General features: G+C 40.9%; 1 protein-coding gene across 6 annotated transcripts in view; it reads left to right on the top strand.

Annotated features, from left to right (window-relative positions):
• Positions 1-27,339, top strand: part of LOC144767947 (ly6/PLAUR domain-containing protein 5-like) — a 578,058-nt gene that overhangs the window by 211,102 nt on the left and 339,617 nt on the right. For all 6 annotated transcript variants that reach the window (XM_078651299.1, XM_078651296.1, XM_078651294.1 and 3 more), the window contains exon 3: positions 14,106-14,288. Coding sequence is in view for 5 of the 6 variants with exons in the window: in XM_078651296.1 (XP_078507422.1) it covers positions 14,106-14,288 (183 nt within the window). In the remaining variant the exon portion in view is untranslated. The remainder of the gene's footprint in view (positions 1-14,105; positions 14,289-27,339) is intronic.

The following is a 27,339-nucleotide window of genomic DNA, read 5'->3' as shown; positions in this document are numbered from 1 at the left end:
GGTGGGTGGTTCGGAAGAAAGCGTAGCTTGTCCTCACAATCCGTCCGGAATCGGGTTTGTGCACTAGTGCGCGTGTGCTTCGACATGGTCTAAGTAGTTCCCTCGTAACCCGGAAGTGTGTGGTAAATCCTTATCATCGTGAAAATATAATTAAATAGTCGATGGTAACGATAGGGGACCTAACAGTGACTACTGTACTAAACAGGATATAATGTTGTACGGTTAACCACGTTGGTTTCGCTGTTGTTATTAGTTACGAGATATGTTTATGGAATGGCGGCCATGTTGGTGCAGTATACTTCAAGTGAAGTGTTGTGGACTGAAACGAACGCTGTATGCATCAAATGTAGTATTGTGAGCTGAAAAAAGCAAATGAGAGAGGTTCAACAAATGCTACAATGTTCTAAGTAACATGTACATTACATGAATCTGGTTCACTGGCGGGGTAATAATAATCGGTGCATAACAAATTTGCAAAAAAATCATATTACTATCTGGGATAATTCAATTAGTTAAATGGCATGTTACAAAAACTTATTGTACTATAAAAAGCAACTATATTCGAGCCGTTCATTTAACCCCGTGGGGTTGCAGGAATTACATTTTTTGATCCAAAATATCTCACGTTGGAGCAGTCTTTTTTTGTTGTCACAGCCTTGCTTCACAGGAACACACTCCAAAACCATAAAACGTATCTGGCTGATGTTGTGGCTGTTGGAAATGTAATGTGCGGCTACAGGGGCCTTGGTGGATCTGTTTCTTATAGTACTCTTATGTTCAGTCATTCGAGTTTTTATTTTCCTCTCTGTCTTACCCACATAAGGGAGTCCACATGGACATTTTAGTAAGTACACCACATTTTTAGAGTCGCATGTAGCATTGGTGAAAAGTTTGATGAGTTTTCCTGTAGTGGGATGGTTGATACTGTTACCACGAATTATATTGTTACAGTGTCCACAGTTCGCGCAAGGGATCGTTCCTGTGTGTTTCTCATTCTTGTGATGTACATCCTTTTCGATCATGTCCTTAAGGTTCTTTGATCTTTGGTAAGCGAACAAAGGTTTGCTGAAAAGTCCTTTCAAATCTGGTTCTTTTTCAACCATTTCCCAATTCTTTAGAACTATTCTCTTTATTTGTTGGCTTAAGTTTGAGAATTTGGATACAAACACTGGTCTGTCCTGATTCCTGTCCTTTAGGTGTGTTTTGAGTAACTCTTCCCTGGAAATAACTTGTGTTCTCACTTTGGCTTCTTCTAGAACATTGTCTGGATATTTCCGTTCACGAAATTTCGTGATCATTTGGTTTGCATTTCTTTCGTAAGTCTGATCACTTGATGACATCTGCGGCGTCCCCCAGGGCTCATCCCTCAGCCCGACGCTGTTCAATGTCTACATGACCCCCCTCGCACAAGTGGCCCGCCAACACGACCTCAACATAATCTCCTACGCCAACGACACCCAGCTCATCCTCTCCCTCACCAAGAACCTGCACACCGCCAAAACCAGCCTCCACGAGGGAATGAAGGCCGTCGCCGACTGGATTCAGTACAGCCGTCTGAAGCTGAACTCGGACAAGACAGAGGTACTCATCCTTGGACCCACCCCCTCAGCCTGGGATGACTCCTGATGGCCGACCACACTGGGGACAGCACCGACACCCACTGACCATTCACGCAACCTAGGATTCATCCTTTACTCCTCCCTCTCCATGTCTAAACAGGTCAACGCTGTCTCCTCCTCCTGCTACAACACCCTCCGCATGCTCCGCAGGATCTACAAGTGGATCCCGACCGAAACAAGAAGAACGGTGACACAGGCCCTCGTCAGCAGCAGACTGGACTATGGCAACGCACTCTACGCAGGAATCCCAGCCAAACACCTACGACGACTACAACGCATCCAAAACGCCTTGGCCCAACTGATCGTCAGCGTCCCCTGCCGCAGCCACATCACCCCCCACCTAAGAGACCTACACTGGCTTCCCGTCGACAAGAGGATCACCTTCAAGCTCTTCACCCACGCACACAAAGCACTCCACAATGCCGGATCAGCCTACCTGAACAGCAGACTCAACTTCTACACCCCGACCCGCCAGCTCTGCTCAACCAGCCTCGCCCTCGCTGATGTCCCCCGCATCCAACGAACAACCGCCGGCGGCAGATCCTTCTCCTACCTCGCCGCCAAGACCTGGAACACCCTCCCTACCCATCTACGTCCGACCCAAGACCTACTCGCCTACAGAAGACTCCTCAAGACCTGGCTTTTCGAGCAGTAGCGGCACCTCCTCCCCTCAGGGCCTTGAGATCCTCACGGATAAGTAGCGCGCTTTACAAGTGTTCTGATTGATTGATTGATTAAGACTGTCTTAAGTCTCTCTTAAGTTTGTCTTAAGACTGTCTTAAGTCTGTATTAAATCTGTCCTAAGTTTGTCTTAAGTTTGTCTTAAGTCTGTCTTAAGTCAAACTTAAGACAAAATCCTAACTGTACTACTACTAAATGCCTTCTGTGAATGCCAAAAGTCACTTGCCCGTGATTAGACACCCCAGAACACAACACTCCTGACCCTCTCAGGATACACCCTTTTGCTCTCACACTCGTATTTCTCCACAATAAGATCTGACGGACACAAGAAACGTATAAAATATTTATTTTAACTATTGTGCTCTAGTATTCAGTATACGTGCCACAATAAGTAGGAAGACTCCTAACACACATACGGTCAGCACAGTAAGTAATCCATAAATCATAAAAGGAGCTGTCATGGTATTAAACAGGGTAAACTAACCCCCCTCCCCTTCTACAGAAGCAAGGTGATTATACATCAGAAGATCTTGAGGTGTTTGCAGTGGACCCGTACCTTAGCATGCACAGATGAAAGTTCAACATCTCTGGCGTAGTGGCAATCTCTTCTGTGTAAAATATCTCTCTAACTATTATGACCCAAAGATCTATAAACATCAGGGAAAATAGCAGGCAACTCACTCATACAGTCGACTGCGGAAAGTCGTTGGCATATAATCAAGGACACTGCCTCACCATAAATATTAGAAAGAATAATTTCAGAGACCAGAGGAAAATGACCCTGTAACTTCATCCCCAAATCTTGGGCTGGACCTGCCCCATGTTCGTTCTGTACATGTTTGAGAACGTTCTGAAGAACGCTCATCAAGGGGGTGCAATAACAAAGTGTATACGCTGTAGTAAACACTGTCCCCCAGATGTTGCAGTCAGCAAATGGAGGGACCATACCATCAGGCAAACGCATGGTAAGGATCCCACAATTTTCCAGAGGACTCGTAATGGGCAAGACAGCAACAAGCTGATCAGTGATTTGACCAATCAAAAACGAAAATCCTTCACGTTTAAGGGGACATTTGCCCATAACAGAGTTGATGATGATATGGCTAATAACAAGCCCTCCACCATGTGGAGCCTACACAGGGGGCGCATACCTTTATGACAAAGAGTACATGCTCCCAAACAACAGCTGTATTTGTGTGTTTTGTCTAGGTGCTAGAGCCTGACCAAAACAAAATACAAAAGGGCATTGTTGTTTGACCTTGTCTACGGTGTTCAGACTAAATCCCAGAAAATACTGAACGCAAAAACAACAGCAGTTTCTGTGTGAAAGTACAGCGTGGCATGAAGTAAAATATGTTTGTATAGTAACATGCACAACGCAGACAGCAGCCTGCAACGTGCTCAGCCTAACATAAGGGAAAACGAGAATGGGCCTGCATGGGACATATGACACATTCAACTAGAGATAAATCAAATTTAAAATTAAATATAAAAACGAAATTCGAAATACAAATAACTGAGGTTGGCACAATACACATTATGGTTGGAATCATGAGCACATTCGGGGCTTGGAAATCATCAAGGCAAGTACGTCAATTTCATACTGTGGCAGCAATTATATTAAATTAAACCTCATAGCAAGTTCTACTGACAAAACGAGACGGGTGCTTGGGGGACCTGTCTCGTTTTGTGGCCGGGCTTCAAGGGTATTGCTGTGCTTCCGTTCAGCTTTTCTGTTGCCAAGGGATTGGATTGCTGTGGCCCCTGCATCCAGGAACTGTGTAGTTTTGCTGCGACTTGCAGTTCGTGACTGCACGAAGAGACCTGCTCACTGTAGCTCAGTCTCCGATATCACACGATCTTGGGCAAATGCGGTGAGACATCAATAGGGGCCAGGGAGAGGAACTTTGTGCTGCAAGGACACTGAGACAATTTTAAAACTGCACCATTCATGTTTGTTCACCGATCACCAGCACTCACCATGAGTTTTAAGAAGGCGACAGAAATGCTTACCGGAGGGCCGGGATGGTGCCTCCTGGGAGTCGTAGTCTGCCGAGGGAGGCTGCAAAATGGCGTTACAGCAACCAATCGCCTTAGCTGGGCTTCCACCAATGGAGGTCAAATGGATCATTGTATGGCGGCAGGTGGCAGTTTGCAGTGTATGGCATTTGAAAAAGGCAATCAGCCGTCATGCCTCCAGTGCGGCAATAAAGCTGTGTCTTCTGGTCCCCTGGTGTGTCCATCTCGTTCTTTCCTTGGTGGTATATATGTATATATATATATATATATATATATATATATATTACCTACTGGCGGTCGCCAGTAGGTATATATAGTTAGGATTTTTTCTCTATGGGTTTTTTGAAAATTCTATGTCTAATAACTTTGGCGTTTGTGGACGGAATTGGCTGAAATTTTCAGGAAAATGGCACATTTTGTTTCTGAGCAGCCCTTGAAAATTTGGGGGGGGTTCGTCCAGTGGGGGCCGAGAAAAAAGGGGGGTCCCAAAACGTGTTTTTAACATTGAGTTTTCCATAGGGCGGTTGGCCTCACTTTTAGCCCGAACGGCTGAATGGATTTGCACGAAACTTGGCAAAATTGTAGGGACTGGTAGCCCGATGTGCCTTTTGTAGGTCTCAATATATGTGCTCCAGTGGATTTTGAGAAATTAACGTTTAAAAAAAGATATATATCTGTAACAGCGGACCGGGCAGCGCACTGGTTCGCGGACTTTTCGCGCAACGGAGCTTTGTGAAGCGAAGCTGATTGGTTCTCCGGCGTCTGTCAACATTCCAAACAGTCCGTAGCGGCCACCATCTTGTCTCTCGGTAGGATCGAGAGACAAGAGGAGGTCAAAACAAAGGGGGAAATAACTATAAGGGGGCATAGTAGATCCTCGCTGACCCCCTAGGTTTGATGTGGAGGTTTTAAAAGGGCCCCGCGGGGCAAAAAAAAATAATAATAATAATAATTGAACGGCTGAATGGATTTGCACGAAACTTGGCAAAATATTAGGGACTGGTAGCCCGATGTGCCTTTGCTAGGTCTCAATATATGTGCTCCAGTGGATTTTGAGAAATTAACGTTCAAAAAAAGATATATATCTGTAACAGCGCTCCGCTTCGCGTAACGGAGGTTTGCGAAGCTGATTGGTCATTCTGTCACTGGGCTATAGTTGGGCTACATCTGGCTGATATTTGGGCTACATTTGTTTTTTTGTGTGTCTGGCGGCCATCTTTGGGCTACATTGGGCTACATTGGGCTTCATTGGGCTACATTCGGCTAATTAGCAAATAGCTCATCGCAAACTAGGAATGGTAAAGAATCGCTATTTATTCCTTAAAGTTCGCTATTTAGGAAATGCAAATAACTTTGATGATACATATGGCGGTTCATCTCTAACAAGATAAGAAGCATAGGGATACATTTATGATGACTGGCGCATCACCAGGGATGTGTTAGTCATTTTGTGCCGCTGTTCCGTCACCTATGGTGTGCTGCATTTACAATGCGGCGCATCATGGGGCAAAAACAGCACAGATGCGTGATGTATCTGTGCCGTAAAGGTGGCGCATTGCTGGAGTTGTATCGCAAGTGTGATGAAGCTCCAGCAAGGGTCGGGGGTGCCCCTGTCGCAGGGTTTCTGTTCTCACACAGAACTGTGGACAGAGGATTGGAACCTCGGCGAATTAGGGTGTCCCAAAACTCACGTTAGTAATCAAAAACTCCTTAGCAAGCTAGGTACAGTGTCACATTGGATATAACAAACTCTCAATGTTTAGACAATCCAGAATATGAACTTATAGTACCTCAGGATACGTGGAACTCATGAACAGTCGGTCGTTATAGATTTCTTAGAAACCAGAACATGGAGTTAAGAAGAACAGATGTGTATTTGAAATGTTTATTTACTAATGCCGTCTTCTCAGGCGTAGTACCTTAGATAATAAAAGTACACATATTATCAGTAGCAAAATTACCAGCATAGTTACTAGTACATAAAAAGTGAATGGTGATAGTATGTTAACATGCTGTAAATGAATAAGAGTTAGCAACACTTATAAGCAGCCGCGGGCCGTGGAGGGAGTTACGGTGAGGCAGGGAGGCGGGGAGGGGGAGAAGCAGGGTGGAGAATACAAGTACACATATTATCAGTAGCAAAATTACCAGCATAGTTACTAGTACATAAAAAGCGAATGGTGACAGTATGTTAACATGCTGTAAATGAATAAGAGTTAGCAACACTTATAAGCAGCCGCGGGCCGTGGAGGGAGTTACGGTGGGGCAGGGAGGCGGGGAGGGGGAGGGGCAAGGTAGAGAGGGCTCCACCCTGCTTCTCCCCCTCCCCGCCTCCCTGCCCCATCGTAACTCCCTCCACGGCCCGCGGCTGCTTATATCTCACCCTCCCTAATACACATATTATATTATTTGCTAAGAAGGTCTCTTTGTGTTGGTTTAGGGCGTGCCCATACTTTAGTGTCTTAGATTTGAAGGAATCACATCAGCATACACCAGCTCTCTCTTCATGTGAACCGCATCAACTGTTGTGTATGTGTGTTCGGCAAAGCAATATAAAACCCGCCTCATGCCCAGAATTGGCAGAAGTTGCACTTATGTTATGAGTATGAAGTCGTGGAGATCAGACCTCATAACAATTCTGTATCGTGTTGTTCTTGAAACTTTAGCACTCGCTGTACAGATATAGTTTAACAAGTAAAGCAGATAGTAGACCAATAACATATTATTCTCATGTAAACCACGATGAACTACTAGGTGGAAAGCTAAAGCAACAACTAAGTGTCGTGTGCAGAAGTTGCAAAAAAGGAAAAATGGCGTTTAAACCGGTAATGAGCCCATGCTAACTTAACACGGTGTAAAGATATCCAGGACCTAGATGACACCTCCTCATGATCCGGAAACGAACTGAATAAGATAATAGAAGTGCCATCTCATGAGAGCAGATTGCAAGTTTATATGTGGACGGTCCGCAAGGTAAAGCATTAAAAACTAGGAAAATTTAATGCTAAAGAAAAATAAAACAGCCAAGTACTTTATCGAGTCTTAAGCCAATAGGCAAGGTAAATAATAAAAACTTGACAAATAAGTCAATGAATTGTCAATGAAATGCTAGTACTCAGCATATCAAACATGAAAAAGGTCTATGACATAACTGTGTATGCAAAATAAGCTGCAACAGCCTCCAATAGGAAGTCACCGTCTTCATCCGAAAACAGTTCAGCCATCCAATTTAAAAGCGGAAAAGAACATACGTGCTCTCCCAGCACCGGATCCTCTATCACCATCAGAGGACAGCTCGGTGGGTTTTCAAGAAAGCTCTGTTCCAAGAAAGACTGTGCTGCCGGCAGTAAATTCCAGGGACCAAGTAGTCCATGCATCAATGCCACAGCCATAATCCTTTCGCCAGGACAAACCAACTCGTGAGTAATGATAGGAGTCATCAGCTGATTAAAGTCGACGTCAGGAGAAACCGGTCCGCAGAGACACAAATCAATGGCCCAATCGAAATCACAGGTCAGGCAGTGAAATACAGGCTGGACACAGGTGAAGTAGGAGAACCGAAAAGATAATCCATATGCCGTGCTTAATATCGCCAACGGCATTGTGCCATAATATTCTAGCATGCGATTGCGGAACAGTGTCAGCAGCTGCAGGGTCGGAGGTTGCATAGGAGGGACATCCATATTTAAAAATGTAAAAAAGCACAAGAGCGTCCGCTGGTAATGCAAGTAAAAATGCCAATCTACGAACCAGAGTGCAGAAAATACAATGAAAGGAAGCAGGGATGACTCCAAAGATTTTCTCAAATGAAGTCACGAGACCACTGGTAACAACTTTAAAAAAGTGTGCCAGGGACTTTGTGGAGGATGCGTTAAAGATAGTCGGAAACATGTTGCTGAAATTGAAAGGCAAATCTTAATTGAAAAGGGTGTGCACCTCTGTATGGGTGTTCGCTATGTGAAGTACGAAAGTTTCACGGGCCGAACTCAAGGCCACCTCTCTCTGAGACAAAAGAGCTCTTATTCTTGCCATGCCGTTGAAACGTGTCCCAAGGTTGGTATTTGTGGCCAGATTGAAAACTCCCTATGTTCATGTGTGGGAGGAAATAGAACATTTCTGCAGCAAATAACCCGTTCACTTACTGTTACGATAAAAGGAATACTTTTAATTAACTCAGAACAATCTTCATTATTGAGCATCAAATAACTACCATTTTCCAACAACTTGAACGTGGGGATGATAGCAGGAACTGGCGTGCCTTGCAACACGCAAGCCATATTTGGTCGGTGTTTGTTGCATGAACCGTGTAACTGTATGTGCCTACACATTAGTGAATGATCTGGCGTCTCAGTGCATTCCTCTCCATTCAGATAAACTTCTTGATCATCTTTGAAACATCTGTATGTGTATGGAAGCGACCAGACCTCATGAAGAAAAGCACTACCTAAAGGTTCATAACGACCTATTGGTATATATTTCATACAATTTGAAAACTTATATAAAGCAAAAGGCAGCGTTATTAAACCGTGGATAAGGCATGTTGCCAAAAAACCCGCAATCCTCTGCTGATGATGTCACTGAGCATGTCATGAATGATGTAATATGTGACATCATCAGCAGTGGATTACGGGTAATGGTATCTCTAGTTTACTCCCTTATAGCTGTGTTTCTTTTAACATAAGTGTCTGTTTCCTTCCCTTATACTTACTGTTTTTGGTTCGCTTCCGGTTCGCGTACCAGCGAGCGAACTAGGAAGCGAACTAAGAGAAATAGAGGTTGGCACAATTCCAAATATTGTACCAATTTTTTAATAACGGGGAGGTAGTTCTGAAAAGAACTTTTTTTTTTATTTTTCTGAACATTTTTTTACTGTTTTTGAATTTTTCGGAACAGTTTTATATTTTTTTGGGTTTTTCTTGGAGGGGGCAATGAAAACGATTCATTGTAAAGGGCTCAACAGGAGCAACAAAACAAAAAAAAGAAGTATTTATTATTTTGGGCGTTTCGGACAAACTTGCATATGATAGTCAATAGCTCTGTTGATCAGAGTGATGCTTTTTTCTCCGTAGGAAATGAATCCATCGCAAAATGCGCAGATGTGTTTTACATCACCAAATCTCATTTGTATATTTGGCACCATCTCCCTGCCCTCTGGTCCCGTTACTTCCGGTACAACAGATCTTCTGGCCATAATAGGGAGATTATCTAGGTCGTTCCGAAACTGTGCAGCACTGTAGTTGTTAGGATGCCACCTAGTCATATGGCGATGCATTGTGTAGTTTCCGAAACTGTATTTTTTGTCGGTCCCTCTGGACAGTCTATCTTGACATATAAGGCAAGTTACGTATCTTGCATTTACTTTTTTCTGACCTTTGGGAATTTTAAAAAATTGCCAAATGAAGTTTTCTTTCCGGTGAGACGTCCTGGGCTGCTCAGGCAAAAACTGCCTCTCTTCGTGCTCGTCCTCCTGTTCCTCTTCTTCTTCTTCTTGTTGAATTAGAACTTGAGCAGGTGGTCCACTCTTCCTTGGATGTGGTGGAGGTGGTGGGGAAGCACCAGCTGAAGCTACTAAAGAAGCCATTGCTCAGTGATCACAAAGGGTCTTTCTCTCACAATGATGAAAGTCAGAGTGAGGAAAGAAGGAGGGATTTTCATCATTTGGGAAAAACAAGAGTTCTCAACCAATCAAAAGTGTTCATTTTAGATTATATGACCTAGTCTTACATCATTAGGAAACCAAAAGTGAAATGAACCAATGAAAAGTGTTATTACCAAGTCACATGACTTGCTGTGTTTACGTTAAGCGCTTTGCAGGGCCTCCCGGTTTGCTTCCAGAAACCTGCGCTTTGCGACTCGCTTCGCGTACCAGTTCGCTAACGTAGCACGTCATATGACGTATCACGCGACAACGTGAAACGTCATGCGGACGGGAGGCGTCACGATGTTGTTTTCTAACGCGGCACTTGCGGTAAAGAAACGTTTACCGGCTCGCGGTCTATTTCGCGGCATCAAGGTCAGCTAACGGGAAGCTTCCCGATTCGCGAAGCGGGAACGAAGAAAAAAAAATATTAAAAAAAAAAATTATTCATAAACATATAAAATATATTTTTGGATTTAAAGAAGAATACATTTTACAGCTACAGATATTAGCTGTTAAAAAACCAATGAAATTCACAGAAAAAACCATAGGTTATAGACCATATATAGTTAGGAATTAGCATTTACAAAACCTTGAAAATTCACTGAAAAAACCATAGGTTATAGACCATATATAGTTAGGAATTAGCATTTAGAAAACCTTATTTTACTCACACAAAACCATTGAAATTCCATATATAGTTAGTTGCACTAACTATATATCGCGCACCCGCAATCCACTGCTGATGATGTCACATATTACATCATTCATGACATGGTCAGTGACATCACTGATGACATCACTGATGACATCTCAAATGACATCACTGATGACATCACTGATGACGTCTCATTTGGCATCATTCTTGTGCTAATACGATAAACTTCTTCAGACTCTAATATAACCTTAGATACACTCAGTGTATACAGACACTCACACACTGCCACTCATCCATGGAGTTACTCACACACCCAGTCAGTCATGCAAAGAAACAATCTCACCTCCATTTCTTCAACTATACAGTTATACACACCTTACTTATTGAAACATATACTAACACATATTTACTCTCTTATACAATCCCTGATACAAGTTCACAATGATCGATACAACCACTCACTCAGTGGCTCTCATGCACAGTTATTTATATATGCCAACTCTCACATGTACTGTGTTTTACATATGTACTTACTATGACATGTAGCATTGAGATATCCATTCACTCATCAATACACTCATGCACACAGTCAACTGCCCATGTAGCTGTTTCCACATGCACTCTTGAACTCATACACCTAGTGAATAAACTGCTCACACATCTATGCACAGAGTCACACACCTTCCAGCCACCCCCACACAAACTCAATCTCCCATAGAAATACTTGGGCAACCAATTAATAACACATATAGCCTCTCGTATAGCTAATGATCAACACATGCAGCAGTTTACATCACAACAGACATAATGATGCACAAATTAAGACAGTTTAGTCACTAACCCGTGCATTCAGTAAGACGCATTTAATCACTCACTCATACAGTCAATCACGCACCTACTAAAACCTTCATTCAGACACTTATACATCCACTCATTCTTCAATATGTAAAACATATTTAAACTTTACAGAAACACATAATCACTGGATGTTGTCATCAGTGATGTCATCAGTGATGTCACTGACCATGTCATGAATGATGTAATATGTGACATCATCAGCAGTGGATTGCGGGTGCGCGATATATAGTTAGTGCAACTAACTATATATGGAATTTCAATGGTTTTGTGTGAGTAAAATAAGGTTTTCTAAATGCTAATTCCTAACTATATATGGTCTATAACCTATGGTTTTTTCAGTGAATTTTCAAGGTTTTGTAAATGCTAATTCCTAACTATATATGGTCTATAACCTATGGTTTTTTCTGTGAATATATATATATATATATATATATATATATATATATATATATATATATATATATATATACATACATACATACACACACATATATATATATATATATACATACATACATACATACATACATATATATATATATATATATACATTACAGCCTCTGTTAGTGCATTTTTAAAGTCTATTTTTAAACTTAGGAAATCAATTTTAATGTAATTCTGCATATTGTTTAATGTACAGTGTATTTTTTAATCGAGTAAAGCTGATTTTGATTTGAGATATATATATATATATATATATTGAGATATATATATATATATATATATTGAGATATATATATATATATATATATATATATACATATTGGCTAAGAAACTAGTGTTAAAGTGACGTTATAGTTAGGGAAAAATGTCACTTAAAATATATCATTTTAACTCATAAAAACTCTCAAATTCACCAGTTACATTTTATACAAGAGCTTGTAAAAGGCTGTGGGGAAACAGCCACAACGCAACCGTTCAGGTTTACCAGTCTAGTTTATTTCAATTCCAATAACTTTTCATGGAACCAAAAGAGGCATTTTCATTTTCCATTCTGAAAATATGTTATGAATGCCATTTAGTGGCCAAAAGAAGTTGCATTTACACTGAGACTTCTATTCCAAGAGGCCTATTCATAAAGGTAAATCCACTTGTAAATATACAAGAAGTAAATTTACACTTTTGAGCAACTTTAACTTTACTACTTTTTGCTATTCACCATTTATGTGTAAAGTGTAGACTTACATTACCACACTCTTGAAACGGGGTGGAGCCAGTAGCAATGTAAAATATGACTTTGGAGCTACTACTTGTAGTGACTTTTTGATCATATATGAAGTTCTACATACTTGACAGAGACGTCTGCGATTGAGATGATGTATAGCGAAAATCTTAAATGTGTATTAAACTTAAAAAATAAATAGAAACAATATTTGTTATGTTACATATTAATGTTAAATATCTCATGTATTTATTTTGTAGAATTATTAACTCAATTTATAATTAGAATTTGTATTATTTTGAATACAGTAAATGAAAAGAAAATTATTTTCTTGAAGTTTAAATTAAAAAAAAGTATCCAAACTAATGAAAAAAAGAATATATCTTAATAAGTATTAAACATAATGTGGAAAATTAATTAAAGGTCATGTAGTTATTTTTTGTAAATATTGGTACATTAATTTTTACATTTACAAATGTTTAATATAAATGAAATGAAACGCTTTTATTTATAAACATTTTTTAATATTAAGTAAAATGTATTTCTATGTTTAAATTGTTTAAATTATTTAATTTGTTCTAACATTAGTTCCTATTGGGTTTTAATTTTCAGTCCTTACTGCCATTATTTCATATGGCCTTGGGTAGTGCTGAACTTACTCCGGCTCGGAAACAGAATACATTTACTACTGTGTTGGGTCCTTTTTGGCTGCACTACCTATAGAAGGGCAGTTTGTAAATAACAATGTACTTACATTTTTTTGGGTGGGTGTTTGACCCCTCATAACCTTGCCCTAGCCCCCTCTAGACCCCTCCTTAGTCCTCTCTTAACCAATTTCATTTAGGAACAGGTATTACTCATTTCCAGCAAGTCTCCTCTATCCATGCCACATTTAATACTAAAACGTATGCTCACATGTGCGGATTTCTTTGCTGTCAGGGTGGAGATCTCCACACAGAAAACACAAGGGAGTCGGAGGCATAGACCTCCAGAATTGAAATGAATATTTGTAGAGCACGACTTTCACTCCCTTGGGAGCATCTTAGCCATGGGTATGTGAATAGTATGTACTACAAAATGCAGTTAGGAAGAGCCCCCAAAGCTTTGAATCCTATGATTCTCATATTTTAGTTCCTCTACCTCTAGAGCCTACAGTAGCTGGTACCTTAGGGAAACTCATGTACACCAACCTCCCAAGAAGGTATACATTTCACTTTCAGTTATTTAATCGGTGTGTGTGTGCTTGTGAGAGATCAGTTGTATTTGTCTTTTTCCCTTAACGATTATGTGATGTTACTTTCTGTGTTATTGTCAGTATGTAAAAGGGCACAACACACCACCTACTCATTGATTTTCATTAAAAAAATTCTATTTGTTCTTATTCTCTAATAAATATGTCGGCCTCTGATTTTGCTGTGCACTCCTTTGAGGTTTATGTTTTTTCTTCCCTGTCTCTCTCTGTAATATCAGATCAACAAAATGTGTCAGCAGCCATAAAGGGGTGTGACATTGGCGTCCTCCACAGCCAGTTGTACCAAAAAGGCTTATTCAATACCTCGCATAGACGTTTGAAAGCTCACGCCTGCTCTGAAGACCTCTGTAATACCTTGGTGACTGAAGACTTCATGTACCAGCCGCCATTCATCTTAAATGGTAATTCTCTTCTTAAGTTTCAAAAGAGTAAAGTTTATTCAAGTAAAATGAAAAAAAATAGAAAAGAGGAAATACAATAAGGATACATATACAATATGGTATGAAAACATATGATTGTACATGAATGAGTGTTTACATTATCATTAAAAAATGAAAAGAGGAGGTTGAGGAAAATACAAAAATATAAAACTGGTCTGGTCATTTATCGGGAACATAACTACATATTTCTATTAAATCTATGTTAAAGGCAGAAAAACACAATGTCAAGGAGGTTTTAAAACCTCTTGTTCCGAAGTAGTGCGTGCATGTGAACTCTTAGCATGACAATCGATAAATGTTGGAACTGGGGACCATAGATGTAAACATTTAACAGCCAAAGACATTGGAAATACATAAGCAGTGTCCAGTCTATGGTTGTGACATACAGCATACCACCAAGCTTGGAAAGAGAGAGATCAGACCGATTTTTCCAATGTTTGGTAATCTGCTGAAATGCTACTCCCAAAAGTAAATCCAAACTTGCATATTTAAAGGACATTGAGACCAATCATCAGAGAGAGAACCCAAAAGAATATTGGTAAAAGAGAAGGTGACCCCAGATTGAAAGATTAGAGTGATTTGTTTCCAAACACATTTCCAGAAGTCATAAAAACGGGCAAGTAAAAAGTAAATGTTTTAAATCTGCATCTGTGGAGGAACATGACCAGCAAATATTAGGTATATCATCATTTATCTTATGGAGAAAAATTAGGGAAAGAAGTAATCTATTGTAAATAAAGAAGAGTGTCTGCATGGTGTTAGCAGCTCTAGAGGTTTTCTTAATCTTAAGCCAAATCGTGTTCCATATCTGAATGGACCAGTTAACATCTAAATCACCTTCCTATTCCACTTTAGTATTATCCCTGGGAGATGTCAATTTGCATAAACAGATAGAGATACTTGATGCATTGGAACCAGAGCTTAGAAAAGCATGAGTCATGTTTAAATTAATATTGGACGAAGCCAGAGTGAGAGCAGACTGATTAATAGCTAGATTCAAAGCATTGTGTAGCAATACATTTTGTTAATGACATACAGGCTCTTCTTTTATTCCAAAGAAAAGGAGATAATATGGAATGTTTTAAAAAAACTTTGAGGTATGGCAACTGAAATGTTAGAAATAGTAAAAAGAACAATCGGGGTAACATCATCTTTATTGTGTCTAACCTTCCCCACCAAGATAAGTATAAAGGGTGCCATTTGTCAATTAGAGAAGATATTTTTAAGGAACATGTATCTAAGTTAATGGAGATTGATGTTTTAATTGAAGCGGAGAAGTACATACCTAAGTATTTTAAATGTTTAGTGTTCCATTTGAAATTAGTTATTTTAAAATCATCCTTAAAAGTAAATTTAGTTAAGGTTAATATTTGGCATTTGTCTTTGTTGAGTTTATAACCAGGTACAGATGGGTAAGCCTCTATCTCATCGAGGAAAGTAGATATGGAAGATTGTGGTTTCGAGAGAAATAACAAAATATCATCTGCGTATGCTGCCAGCTTAATATGCGTGCTCTTAGAGGTAAAACCATAAAACTCTGGATTTTGCCGAAGTTTAGATGGGAAAGGTTCTAAAGCTAAATTACACAAAAAAAGGGATAAGGGACAACCATGCCTAACACCTCTTCCAAGATTAAACTATGAGGAGGTAAGGCCATTAGCAAATATTGCTGCTTTAGGATTTGAATATAGAAGAGGAATTAAATTAATAATTTGATGACCAAAGCCAAACCATTTGAGCGTTGAAAAAATAAAAGGGTCAATAGACTGTTTCAAATGCTGTTTTCCGCATCTAAAGCAATAGCCACTAAAGACTCGGAAGAGTGAGAGAATTTGGAGAGTATGTAAAAAAATTGTCATGTATTGTCTGTCAGGAAAGAACCTTTTACAAAACCTGACTGTTCCTTACCTAAGAGACCAGGAGAAATGATTCTAATCTTAAGGCCAGGGATTTTGAGAAGATTTTATAAGCTATATTCACTAATGAAATTGGTCTATAATTTTTACATAAACGTGGATCTTTATCCTTTTTGGGTTTAAGGCAAATTAGGGCCTCCAAAAAGGAACCTGAAGAAGTTCCCGTTTGCAAAAAGGAATTTAGAGGTTTGTGTAATTAAGGAAGAAGTAGTTTGGAAAAATTTGAAAATAATTTGACAGTGAAGCCATTTGGGCCTGGAGCTTTATCTTTCTTAAGAGTGAGTAAAGACGTGTGTAATTTTTTTAATAAAACATCAAGCTCCAATAAATCAAAATCCAAGTGAGTATCAAAAGATTTTTCCATAGAAGAAAGATAATCCGAAATGGATTTGTCTGTAGGTGAAGCTTCTGGTATATATAGGGATTTGTATAAAGTATAGAATTCTGGAAGAATCTCTGAATCTTTATATTTGCGGAAATTGCTGATCGTCAAGGATCAATTCGATGTTAAATTTGTGTTTTTAACTTTGAGGTAATTTGCCAATAATTTACCTGATTTATTTTGGCCACCATAACATTTTGCACTGCATTTGAGCAAGTACAAAGAAGCATTCTCAGTAGACTCCTTATTGAATTGAAGTTTAGTCGCTATGAGATCTGCCAAGCAATCCTTCGCCTTAGTAGCATAGTAGAAGTGTTCCAATCTATTGATCTTTGCAAAAAGGTCTGTGGCAATTTTTCAGGCATTATGTCATTTTATGGAGACGTAATTAATGATAAAATCACGAGCAGCAGCTTTAAAAGTATTCCATGCGATGTGAAAAGGGAGATTGTCTGATACATTGAAATGGAAATATTCTTCAGAAAAATAGGTGGATGATGAGGTGAAAACAGGGTCAAGTAACAACGAGTTGTAAAATCTCCAACGGCTAGGAACAGAAGGCTTGTTAAGTATGTTTAAGGAAATGAATACTGGGGCATGAACAGAAATCATATTAGAGCTAATCTCTGCAAATTTAATGGATTGGGAGATGTTATGAGAAATAAAAATGTGATCAATACGTGATTGCGTCTGATAGACTGTGGAGAAGTAAGTATATTCTCTCAGGCTGAGATTACATAATCTCCATGCGTCCATTAAATGCCTATGTTGGAAGTTATGTAGGAATGATTTACGAGCATTAGAAGATGTTAAGGAAGTTGGGAAGTTACGGTCTATGAAGGGGTCTATAATTTGATTACAATCTCCTGCCAAAATGAGGTTATCATGAGAGCACTGCATCACATTTTCTGCAAGGTGAAACCAAAAAATGGAATCACCCGCAGTTGGTGCATAAATGTTGAACAAAGAGAGTGGAACCTTCCCAATCAATAAACCTGTGAATAACCAGCGACCCACATCATCGTTTTCTTGAGATACAAGCTTAACATGGAGAGATTTGTGGCATAGTGTAATAACACCATCATGCTTACCATCACCCAGAGAGAAAAAAACATCACCAACCCAATCCCTTTTTAACTTTAAGGATTCGGAATCTGTGAGATGTGATTCCTGAATCATTGCTATATCAGCCTTTAATTTAGATAAGTGTGATAAAATGTGTTGCCTTTTGATCAGTGAATGCAAACCTCGACCATTCCAAGTAACAATATTCAATGACATATAATAACTATTGAGAGAACAAATTGAACTGGACAGACATAATGTAGACTTGATAAATGATAAACCACAACATCATGTAAGCGAGAAAAAATGTAACCATGTATGAAAAGGGAAAAAAAAGAAGAATATCAGCGATGAAAAGTTAGAGAAAAGTATCTGAACTGGAAAGAAAAAGAAAAAGCAAATAGAGAAAGGGGATGGAGAGAAAAGAAAAGAGAAGAGCAAGAGTAGAGAAAAATTACAAAAGATAAGATGAAGAAAATGACACAAGAAAAACAAAGAAAACAAAACGCATACCTATCAAAATACAATAAGGAGGATCAGACGGGGGGTAAAACCACATGGAAGACTGGCACATCGAGATCTCACAGAACAGGACACAAAGATGATTGGATTTGACAAGGTACAGGACAACGAGGAAGACATAATTTGGATGCCTAAGAAGGAAAATGGATAAGAGCAGGTTATTGGCTTATAATATAATGTTCATAATACAGTCCTACATCAAAAATGGGAGAGATCGGAGAAGAAAAGCATTAGACGATCAAAGCTGCATACAAAAAGGGTTAAAATATCAAGAATACGTATTCAACCAGACTGAGAGCTTGAAATGCCAGAGGTATCCATAGTTTCAATCTTACAAGAATTGAGGAAACTTTTCAGTTTAATTGGATCATCAAACAAGGCTGTCTTATTCCTGTATGTGACCTTAAAAAGACAGGGATGAAAAAGGCCATATCTGGCTCCAAGAGCACGAAGATCAGGTCTCATATTTAGAAACTCTCTACGTCTGTCTGCAGTATTTTTAGCATCGTCCTGCGAGAAAAACAAAGGATGACCCAACCAGGAAATGCGTGTTGATGATTTGGAAGTCGAATGAACCTTAAGAAGATCAGTATATTCTAGGAAATATAAAATGACACCCTTTGGGCGGTTGGGAGCAGAAGTGTTGACATGTTGACAACCTAGTCTATGTGCAAATTGTATGTTCAAATTAGTACCTTCTGTTAGATTCTGCACTTTGGGGAGAACGTTTTTGAAGAAAGTGAGAGGATCTGTGCCCTCCGTGTTCTCTGGCAAACCATAAAAGCGTAAATTGTTCCTTGTGTTTCTATTTTCTAAATCTTCGACTTATTTCTGCAAGTAAGACACTTGTGACTGAAGAGTGACCACTTTACTTTCAGTTACGTTATATGAGGAGACACTTTGTTCCACTGAGAGGAGCCTTTCATCCAATTGGGACCACCTGTCGTTAAGAAACTAAAGTTTAGTGTTTGTTTCTGCCATGAAGGGTCTTAAAGCGCATATTTCCTCCAACAGTAGGTCCAGCGAGATAGGAGGTGGTGACTTAGCAGAAGGTAGGTCTTTTTTGAGACGTCTGGAGCTAGCCTTGACCGGATTCACCATATTGGTTGCCGTTGAAGTCGTAGATGGAGACGTTCCAATCTTTGACTGAGAGGTTGAGGAGAACTCCATTGCTGCGAACTTTGAAAAAACTGTGGAATTCTTGATGAATCTACGAGTCTAAGAGGAAGCAGAAGAATTAAGACTTCCAAGTCTCCGCATAGGCTACACTAGAAGAAGGTTTAATGAGACTCAGGAACCTTGTTAAGGGAGAGACAGCCACAATGAACCAGAGAACACTGAAGCATGGACTAGGGTCTGATATTGTGCTGACTGTTTATCCAGAACATAAATCCTTTTGAGACAGAGTCCAAAAAAGATAAAGCCAGGGACATGCGGGTTAGGCTGTTGAATAATAATGCAAACCTCTTTCTTTCCCTGCATTAAAGTACAGGAGCGTCAGAAAGGGAGAAAAGGGAAGAGATATTCATATTCTATACAAATATAGAGTCCTTGATAAGGGAGATTTGGGTGTGAACAGCGAGTAAAAAATCAAAGGACTGTCCAGAGTTGAATATTAGGCAGAATTATATATGACATGTGCTTTTAGGCAACAAGAGCAGGTGGCCAAATGCAAGGAACACAGAAAATAGACTTCTTAATGACTATTCAGGCTGTCAATATTCATGAGAGATGCTCCAAGAAGAGTAAGTACAGAGAAAAATAAAAATAAATGTTCAAAAAGAAGTAAGCATGTACCTCAAAACATGCATTGAAACAGGCACTTATCTCTGAAGAGAGAAACTGCAGGGAAGTTGAAGTGCGACATCTGTGTGCCGCGGTAATTGTAAGCTTAGCGGCCGCCTCACAAAATGGCGAATGTTTCTGAGGCAGCATCGTAGATGGCAGTTACTGTGTTTCCTCAACTGCGGCAGACGTGAAAGCTGCAAGGAGGTCGTCGGGTAGTTCTACATAATAGTCCCACACTTAAGGGAGACATTAGTTTGCAGGACCCACGGAAAACCATTGTCAGTCTATGCCGTCGCTCCGGAGATCACGACGCAGCCGCCATCTTCCTTGGCCGGCAAGCCGCACCCCTTTACCTGGTAATTCTCTATGTACTACCTAAATTATTATAGTAACTTTTATGAAAAGGGGACACTGTTGCCGAGGACTTACTTGCCCATTTGCCGAGTTTCAAGGAGTGGAGGGCCCTGACCGTGTTGCTGCCCGGAGTCCTTGCCTGCTGCCCGGAGTCCTTGCCTGCTGCCCGGAGTCTTTGCCTGCAGCCTGGGGTTCCAGAACCTGTTGGGGGCGTCCCGTGGCTGAGTTGTGCCTCGAGTCGACCGCGCGCCGCTTGCCTACAACACCCAGCAGGCAGCGCGGTCTCGCGTGAGGTGCCCGCCGCAAGCTCCCCCCCCCCCGGGACCTTTAAATCAAGACCCGGCCAATGCCTTGCGGGACGCGCGCGGGCGAAGCCCCGTCCTTGCCCGTCAGTGACCGGAGGCGGCCGGGCTGGGCCTAGTCTCTTGGATCGGAGTCCTGTTCCCTTTACAGTTCTGTCCCATAAGTTTCGATCTTAGTCCCAATTCGGAAGTGACACCAGAGATAAAGTAGGACTCCTCCCGCAACCCCTAACTGCCCCAAAACCTAACAGAGCAATGGGGAAAAGAAAATTGCCTAGCCCGAGGGGTAACGGTCCGACGAATGAAAGACAGCAAACCTTATTAAGCTATTTAACTGGGGCTGTGGAGGTATTAGAAAAAAAGATTCACACAGTAGAGAAATCTATTGCAGGTTCATCTTCAGGGGCGAGCCAACCATCAACCTCAAGCGACGACCCAGCTGTCATAATTTCAGGAGCTGGGAAAAGCCCCCTTTCTAATGGGTGTATCCAACTGTCAATCGATGACATACAACCGGACATTAGTGATTCATTAATTGAACCCCCGCAGAAGAAGAAAAAACGCAAACCCAGAGCGATAGCCCAGATGCCCGTAACCCCCGTAAAGAATTCCACCCACTTACGGTGCACTCGGGCCTACACGAGTCTAGAACTCAACTAAGCCCACCATCAAAAAAGACCCACGCCGACCCCCAGATCCAATATACTAAACATTTGTGTAGTAGTCAGGGCATTGTAATCAGTCAGCCACAACCTGATCTCCAGAAGCTAACAGCAACAGTAGAAAGCCTCGACTCGTATTTAAGAGTGAGGCTAGATGAACTGGTTACTAGAGTGGCCAGCATAGAATCACTCTTTCTGACCAATTCAAACACAATCCAACCGAGAACAATAGACGATGCACACCCAATCATGGGAACACATATTCATCTGCCAAATCCAAATGATTCAATTACTGCTAGACATGACATTAGGAAAACAACAGCAGTACCTACTGCAATTACTCTTACATCCAGCGTGGCACAGACCCTCCACAATCAAACAGGAAACAGACCAAAACAGTTTCCACTAAAACACGTTAATGACCATACCAAAACGTTCTCAGAGGGAACCCCAGTACATGTACCCCAGCCCACACAGGAGAGGACGCTAGATCACGATACGGTTCCAAGGTTAATGGAAATCCGAACAGAGGAGCCCAACTTACATTTACATCTTCCACCAGAGGCAACCCCCTATGTGGTGATACTGGGTAATGTTCCATCTTACCGTCATTCAAGAGACGAATCCTGGCTAGCCCTTAAGAATAAGACACTACACTGGCCTAGCAATAGGACAGGGCTCCAATCTCAAGTATTCGATGAATTTAAAATGGTCAGACGAGTGCAATGGGTAGGGGCAAGAGAGAAAGATATTTCAGGGGACTGCATAGTGGTTACATTTAGAACACCGCGCCTAGTAAGGGAAATAATGAACATCGAGCGATACCGCAAGTTAACTACAGAGGGCATAATCGCATTACCAGTAGGCTATTTTTACCCTCCAAAGCCTACGATCTATCGCCCTATGCAATTACAGAACCCTTGTAATCCTCCCTTGCCATTATTCACAGTCCCTACTCATAACAGGCTTAGTGCACTGTCTGCCTTGGACGATAATGAGTGACTGGTCCCAGCAATAGTGGCTACTCTACCTGCAAACCTAAACATCCCCGTAGTGGAACTAACAGCACAAGAGAATAATGCCATCCGTGTCCCACCCGCTAAGTCCCTCCCCATAGGAACCGCTGTGTCCAGTGTAAAGTCCTTAGCAAACGCGAGCCGGGACAACTTCAATTCAGTAGAAGTAGTGGAGGTAAACTTAGAGCCACACTCTCCGAGAGAGCTTCAAGCACAGACCCAAAATCTAGCGCTGGAAGCTACGAAAAGCCATTAACTTTGGACGCTATCTTTTGGAACCTGGCGGGCTTACAAACTAAGATCACAGACAGCAATTGGAGAGTAATAGTAACAAAGTTTGATATCATAGCCTTACAAGAAACCTGGCTCTGGAATCCCTTCCACCTCTTGGGCTATAAAAAAAAATTCTCAGCAGCAGTACCCTCGTCTGCTGGTAGACCCAGGGGGGGCCTTATCTTTTATATATCAAATGTACTCCCATGCGCTAAAATCGAAGTACTAAAATTAGAATCTAATTATCAGGCCCTCTCGATAACTTGTAACAAGACAATAATCTACATAATGATACATTTTTACAATAATCTGGATACAGCTGATTTAATCGGCATTTTAAATAATATTTCTGAACTCAGCCAAGAACTAAGAGCAAAGCACACTGATAAGATAGTAACACTAATATGGGGCGGCGATTTTAACATGTACCTGTGCAAAAGCAGCTTTTCAGGCAAATGTGGTATCTATGACGACCAAGGGAATGACCAGACGCATTTCGCACACTCTCCCGCAGGTGGCCGTATGAACGAGATAATGCACACTCTTGATATGGGTTATGCTAACGAACTGGTCAGACCACCGGTCCCTTTTTCAAGTACTTTCAATGGGCGTGGTGCAAACAGCGTAATAGACTATATTTTAGTGTCAAACTGTGCTGCAGAAAGATTAACTAAATTTGAGACCCATATAACTGCTTTTAGCGACCACTGCCCTAATAGTGTCACAGTAGGCATCCCCTCTCTGATGGTAGAGAAAGTCTACTGGAACTTTCTGGATCAACAATCCCTGAATTTAGATAGGCTAAATGGCTTCGGGTTAAAGTGGGCCAAGTTAGAGTGAGACCGAGCACTATCTAACATATCAAGGAAAGCACTGCCCATTATATATGCATGTCTAGATCTAAACTCAAGCCCTGAGCAAGTACTCACCAGTTATGAGACAATAACAAAAACCATCAGAGACGAACTAATAAGTACCAAGAAATCTAATAACCGTAAGAACAGGGGGTGGTTCAATTCTGAATGCACCAAAGCCCACACCAGACTGAAAGTAGCACTAACCCGTGAAAATAGGGATAGCCACGAGGTGGCCGAGTTAAGGAGGGCCTACCAGTTAACACTTAAGAAACGTAAAGCTCAGATTAATGACTCCTTGTGGAATCAATTACATTATAGTTGTGCAACGAAAGATTTTACCACATTTTGGAGAATAGTTAAAGCACCATTTTTATGTCCTGAGACAGATCTCCCAAAATTGGAAGTAGCCATAGATGCTGATACCTGGGTTGAACATTTTTCAGCCATCTTTAAACAAGATGAAGGCTTGAATACGGCCTTGGCAGTCACACTCAAGGAAATTAGCTACCCAATTCAGTTAAACTTTGAGCATAAAGAACTTGTTAAAGCTCTTAAAATGTACAAATCTGGCAAAGCACCCGGCCCCGACGGGGTACCGGTGGACCTGTTTAAACACACCACAGATCTATGGTCCCCCATCCTGACTAGAGTCCTGGAAGCAACCACAAGGGCGGGATTGGTTAAATCTTGGTCAACGTCAACCTTGGTGCCAATTTTTAAGAAGGGGAATCGTAATAGCCCGACCTGCTACCGGCCCATTTTGCTGTTAGACACCTTGGGTAAGGTCGCTGGCCGTATCCTGCTAGACCGACTCCAGGGCTGGGCCATTGGAAATATTATAGTTTCAGACCTGCAATATGGATTTCGAGAAGGGTTGGGTACAGTTGACCAAGTCCTAAATCTCACCCTTCTAACAGAGAAATACGTCTCAGCAAAGGGAGGCGCAGTACACATGGTTTACGTAGACTTGACTGCAGCATTTGACTGCGTCAGTCATTCAAAACTGTGGGCAATATTATTAGACATGGGAGTAGAACCAGATCTCGTAAACTTTTTAAGAGAACTCTATTCCAACGCATCTGCCCGGGTAAGATATGGAATAGATGGAGACCTCACAAGACCCTTTCAGATAGAGAGGGGGGTCAGGCAGGGGTGCGTCCTGGCCCCCTTTCTCTTCACACTATACACCAACGGGTTAGAAGCAGAAATGGTTAAAGATAGCCAAGATCTACCAGCCATCCACCGTCGGCCAATACCGGCATTACTGTATGCCGACGACGCTGTCATTTTAGCAAGAACTTCTGTCCAACTACCGTGTTTGGTCGACTGTTATTGTAAGTACATGTCCTCCCTTAACTTAAAAGTAAACATAAAAAAGACGTTTATCATGCATGTTGGCCCAAAACAGAAAAGGAAAAACAGGGGCATTTTCATAAATAATTCGATCCTGGAGACCACAACCTTTTCCCCGTATCTGGGGATTATGATAGATTGAAAATTATCCTGGTTGAAGGTCATTGAGTCAAGGAAATTGTCCTTTTTTAGGGCGACATCCGCACTGACTGCCTTCGCACACAAATTAGGAAAAAGATCCCCCGGAGAAATGTTGAAGATCTTCCAAGCGAAGTGCATCAGTGTGGCCTGTTATGGCGCAGGAGTATGGGGCTATGTAAACTCACAAGACATACAGAGAGTAGAGAACTCTTTTCTACGCTACCTCCTCTCAGTCCCTAAAAGTACCTCGACATACGGGTGCCACTTAGAACTAGGCATAGACCATATCGCGGACATCTTGAAAATTCAACCTATTTTGATGTGGAGACGTATATGGACAAATGAGAGGTGTACACTAACTCGCGCCCTTATCAAAGACTGCATGGCACTAGATAATTCACATAAAATCAGGTGGCTCAACTATGTGAGAACCTTCTTTAATGATTTAGGTTCTCCAAGCTATTATACCCATCCAGCCACAATTTCCAAAGTCTCAAGAAACGAGCTCAAAAAGATGTGCCTGCTCCATTTGGGAGATTTACGACTGGCGCAAGAAGCGGGAAAAAGTTCAGTCCAACATCTTCTGGCCATACAGAACACTTTCTCGCTCCAACCTTATTTAAAATATAATCTGAACCAATATGAAAAATGTCTCCTCACAAGGTTCAGACTGGACAATTTCCATAGACTTGTTGCCTTCCCAAAACAAAATGATTGGTCGAGGTCCCTTCAAATTTGCTCCTGCGACTCCATCTCTACCCAATCCACAATACATACAGTATTGTTCTGCAAGTTCTATGTACTTCCGCGTAGACGCTGGATCATTCCCATATTACGAATCATGGGACTTCGAACTTGTCGCCCAGCTTTCCTAGCCTTGCAAATCCTGGAGAACGGACCATATGCTAAATCCCTTGCCTACTTTTTAAAATTTTGCATTAATCACCGGCCCAATCTTAACATTGTCTGATTGATATGTTTTTTATACATTTTAAGCTCAGCTATAGAATTATGAATCTTGGTGCAAACAAATTATAATAAGAGATTATGTTTTAATATGTACCATGTTTTATCTGTACTTTTATGGTTTTCAATGAAAACCGAATAAAGATGATTTGAATTTGAATTTGAAAAGGCCATTAACCGTGGCACTCAATAGGAATTATGTCAGTGAAGAAGAAAGAGTTCGAGAACCAACACATTGCTTCTCAACACCGCAGTTCTACCTCGATGAGAGAGAAGTTTACTCACATTGAAAGTTTCCAACAGAGCTTTGCACCGCTGTATGGCAGGAACTCATTCACCTAGTCCACTTCTAGAGTACTACAAGAATCCCCTCACCTTCTACATTTACATTTATTTATTTATAAGAAACTAAAATGTCACTGTAAGCCATGGTGTTGGTAGCCTATTTCAAATATCTGAAAGTTTTTTTAATCTATTCCATACTTGAAAAATAGATCAGGTCAAGACCTAATGCACGCTCATACATTTAATCAAGTCATCTTTGTTAAGCAAATAAACAGAAACTACAATAATGTATTAAAAAATGATCTACCTTAACCAGTGCTTATTTTGTACAGTAAAGAGTGTCGGTGCTTAAAGCACTGCCCAGAAGTGCACGGTAGGTGTTATTAAATGTCAGCACGACAAAGAGCAAGGTAGCGTTTCCTGAATTCACCTCAGGCCTCTTTAATCCACTGCCAGACACATAGATGTTACATACATAGGCATAAATAAGGCATAGAGGACAAACAATTTCATTTCTAGACAGTACAAACAAAAACCACAAGATATTAAAATACTTTAGTCACTGGCAAACAAATGCTCCTCTCAAGCAAATCGCTTTTGCACCCCGACAATGTTTCAAAGAGAAAAAAAACATTTCAAATAGCACCATAAAGTAGAGAAAGTACAACAGTATCGATATAAGCATTGCTGCTGACAAACCAACGAATACTCCTCTTACTTACACCCGAAAAATATGGCACTCATACTAAGTGCAAAAACACAAACAAATAAAGTGCTACCCCCCTGCCTCATCCATACTTATTCGTCCACAGTTCATCCTGACTGTGTCTCCCCACCTATGATGGGGAGCAAAACACTCTGTCCATGTGCAGCCAAGTATACAAATAAAGTGTCATAATGAACGACTTGTGCATACAAACATCTTAAAGTGCCGGTGCTTGTCCAATACCCTTTCAACGCCCCCCTCCCATAACCTCATTCAATGGTAACAAGCATTTGCAATGCAATAGGTCTCGCATTTGAAAGAATTAGAGCTATTGGTGTTGTAAATGATAATGATATGTTTGCCTTCGAGATCTTAGAAGTGTTTAGCCATGCAGCATGTAATCCAAAGGTTTCGCACACACACC

The sequence above is a fragment of the Lissotriton helveticus genome, chromosome 7 (assembly GCF_964261635.1).
Source record: "Lissotriton helveticus chromosome 7, aLisHel1.1, whole genome shotgun sequence".
NCBI lineage: Eukaryota > Metazoa > Chordata > Amphibia > Caudata > Salamandridae > Lissotriton > Lissotriton helveticus.
The sequence above is the reverse complement of the archived record's forward strand: the minus strand, read 5'-3'. Positions and strand labels throughout refer to the sequence as shown.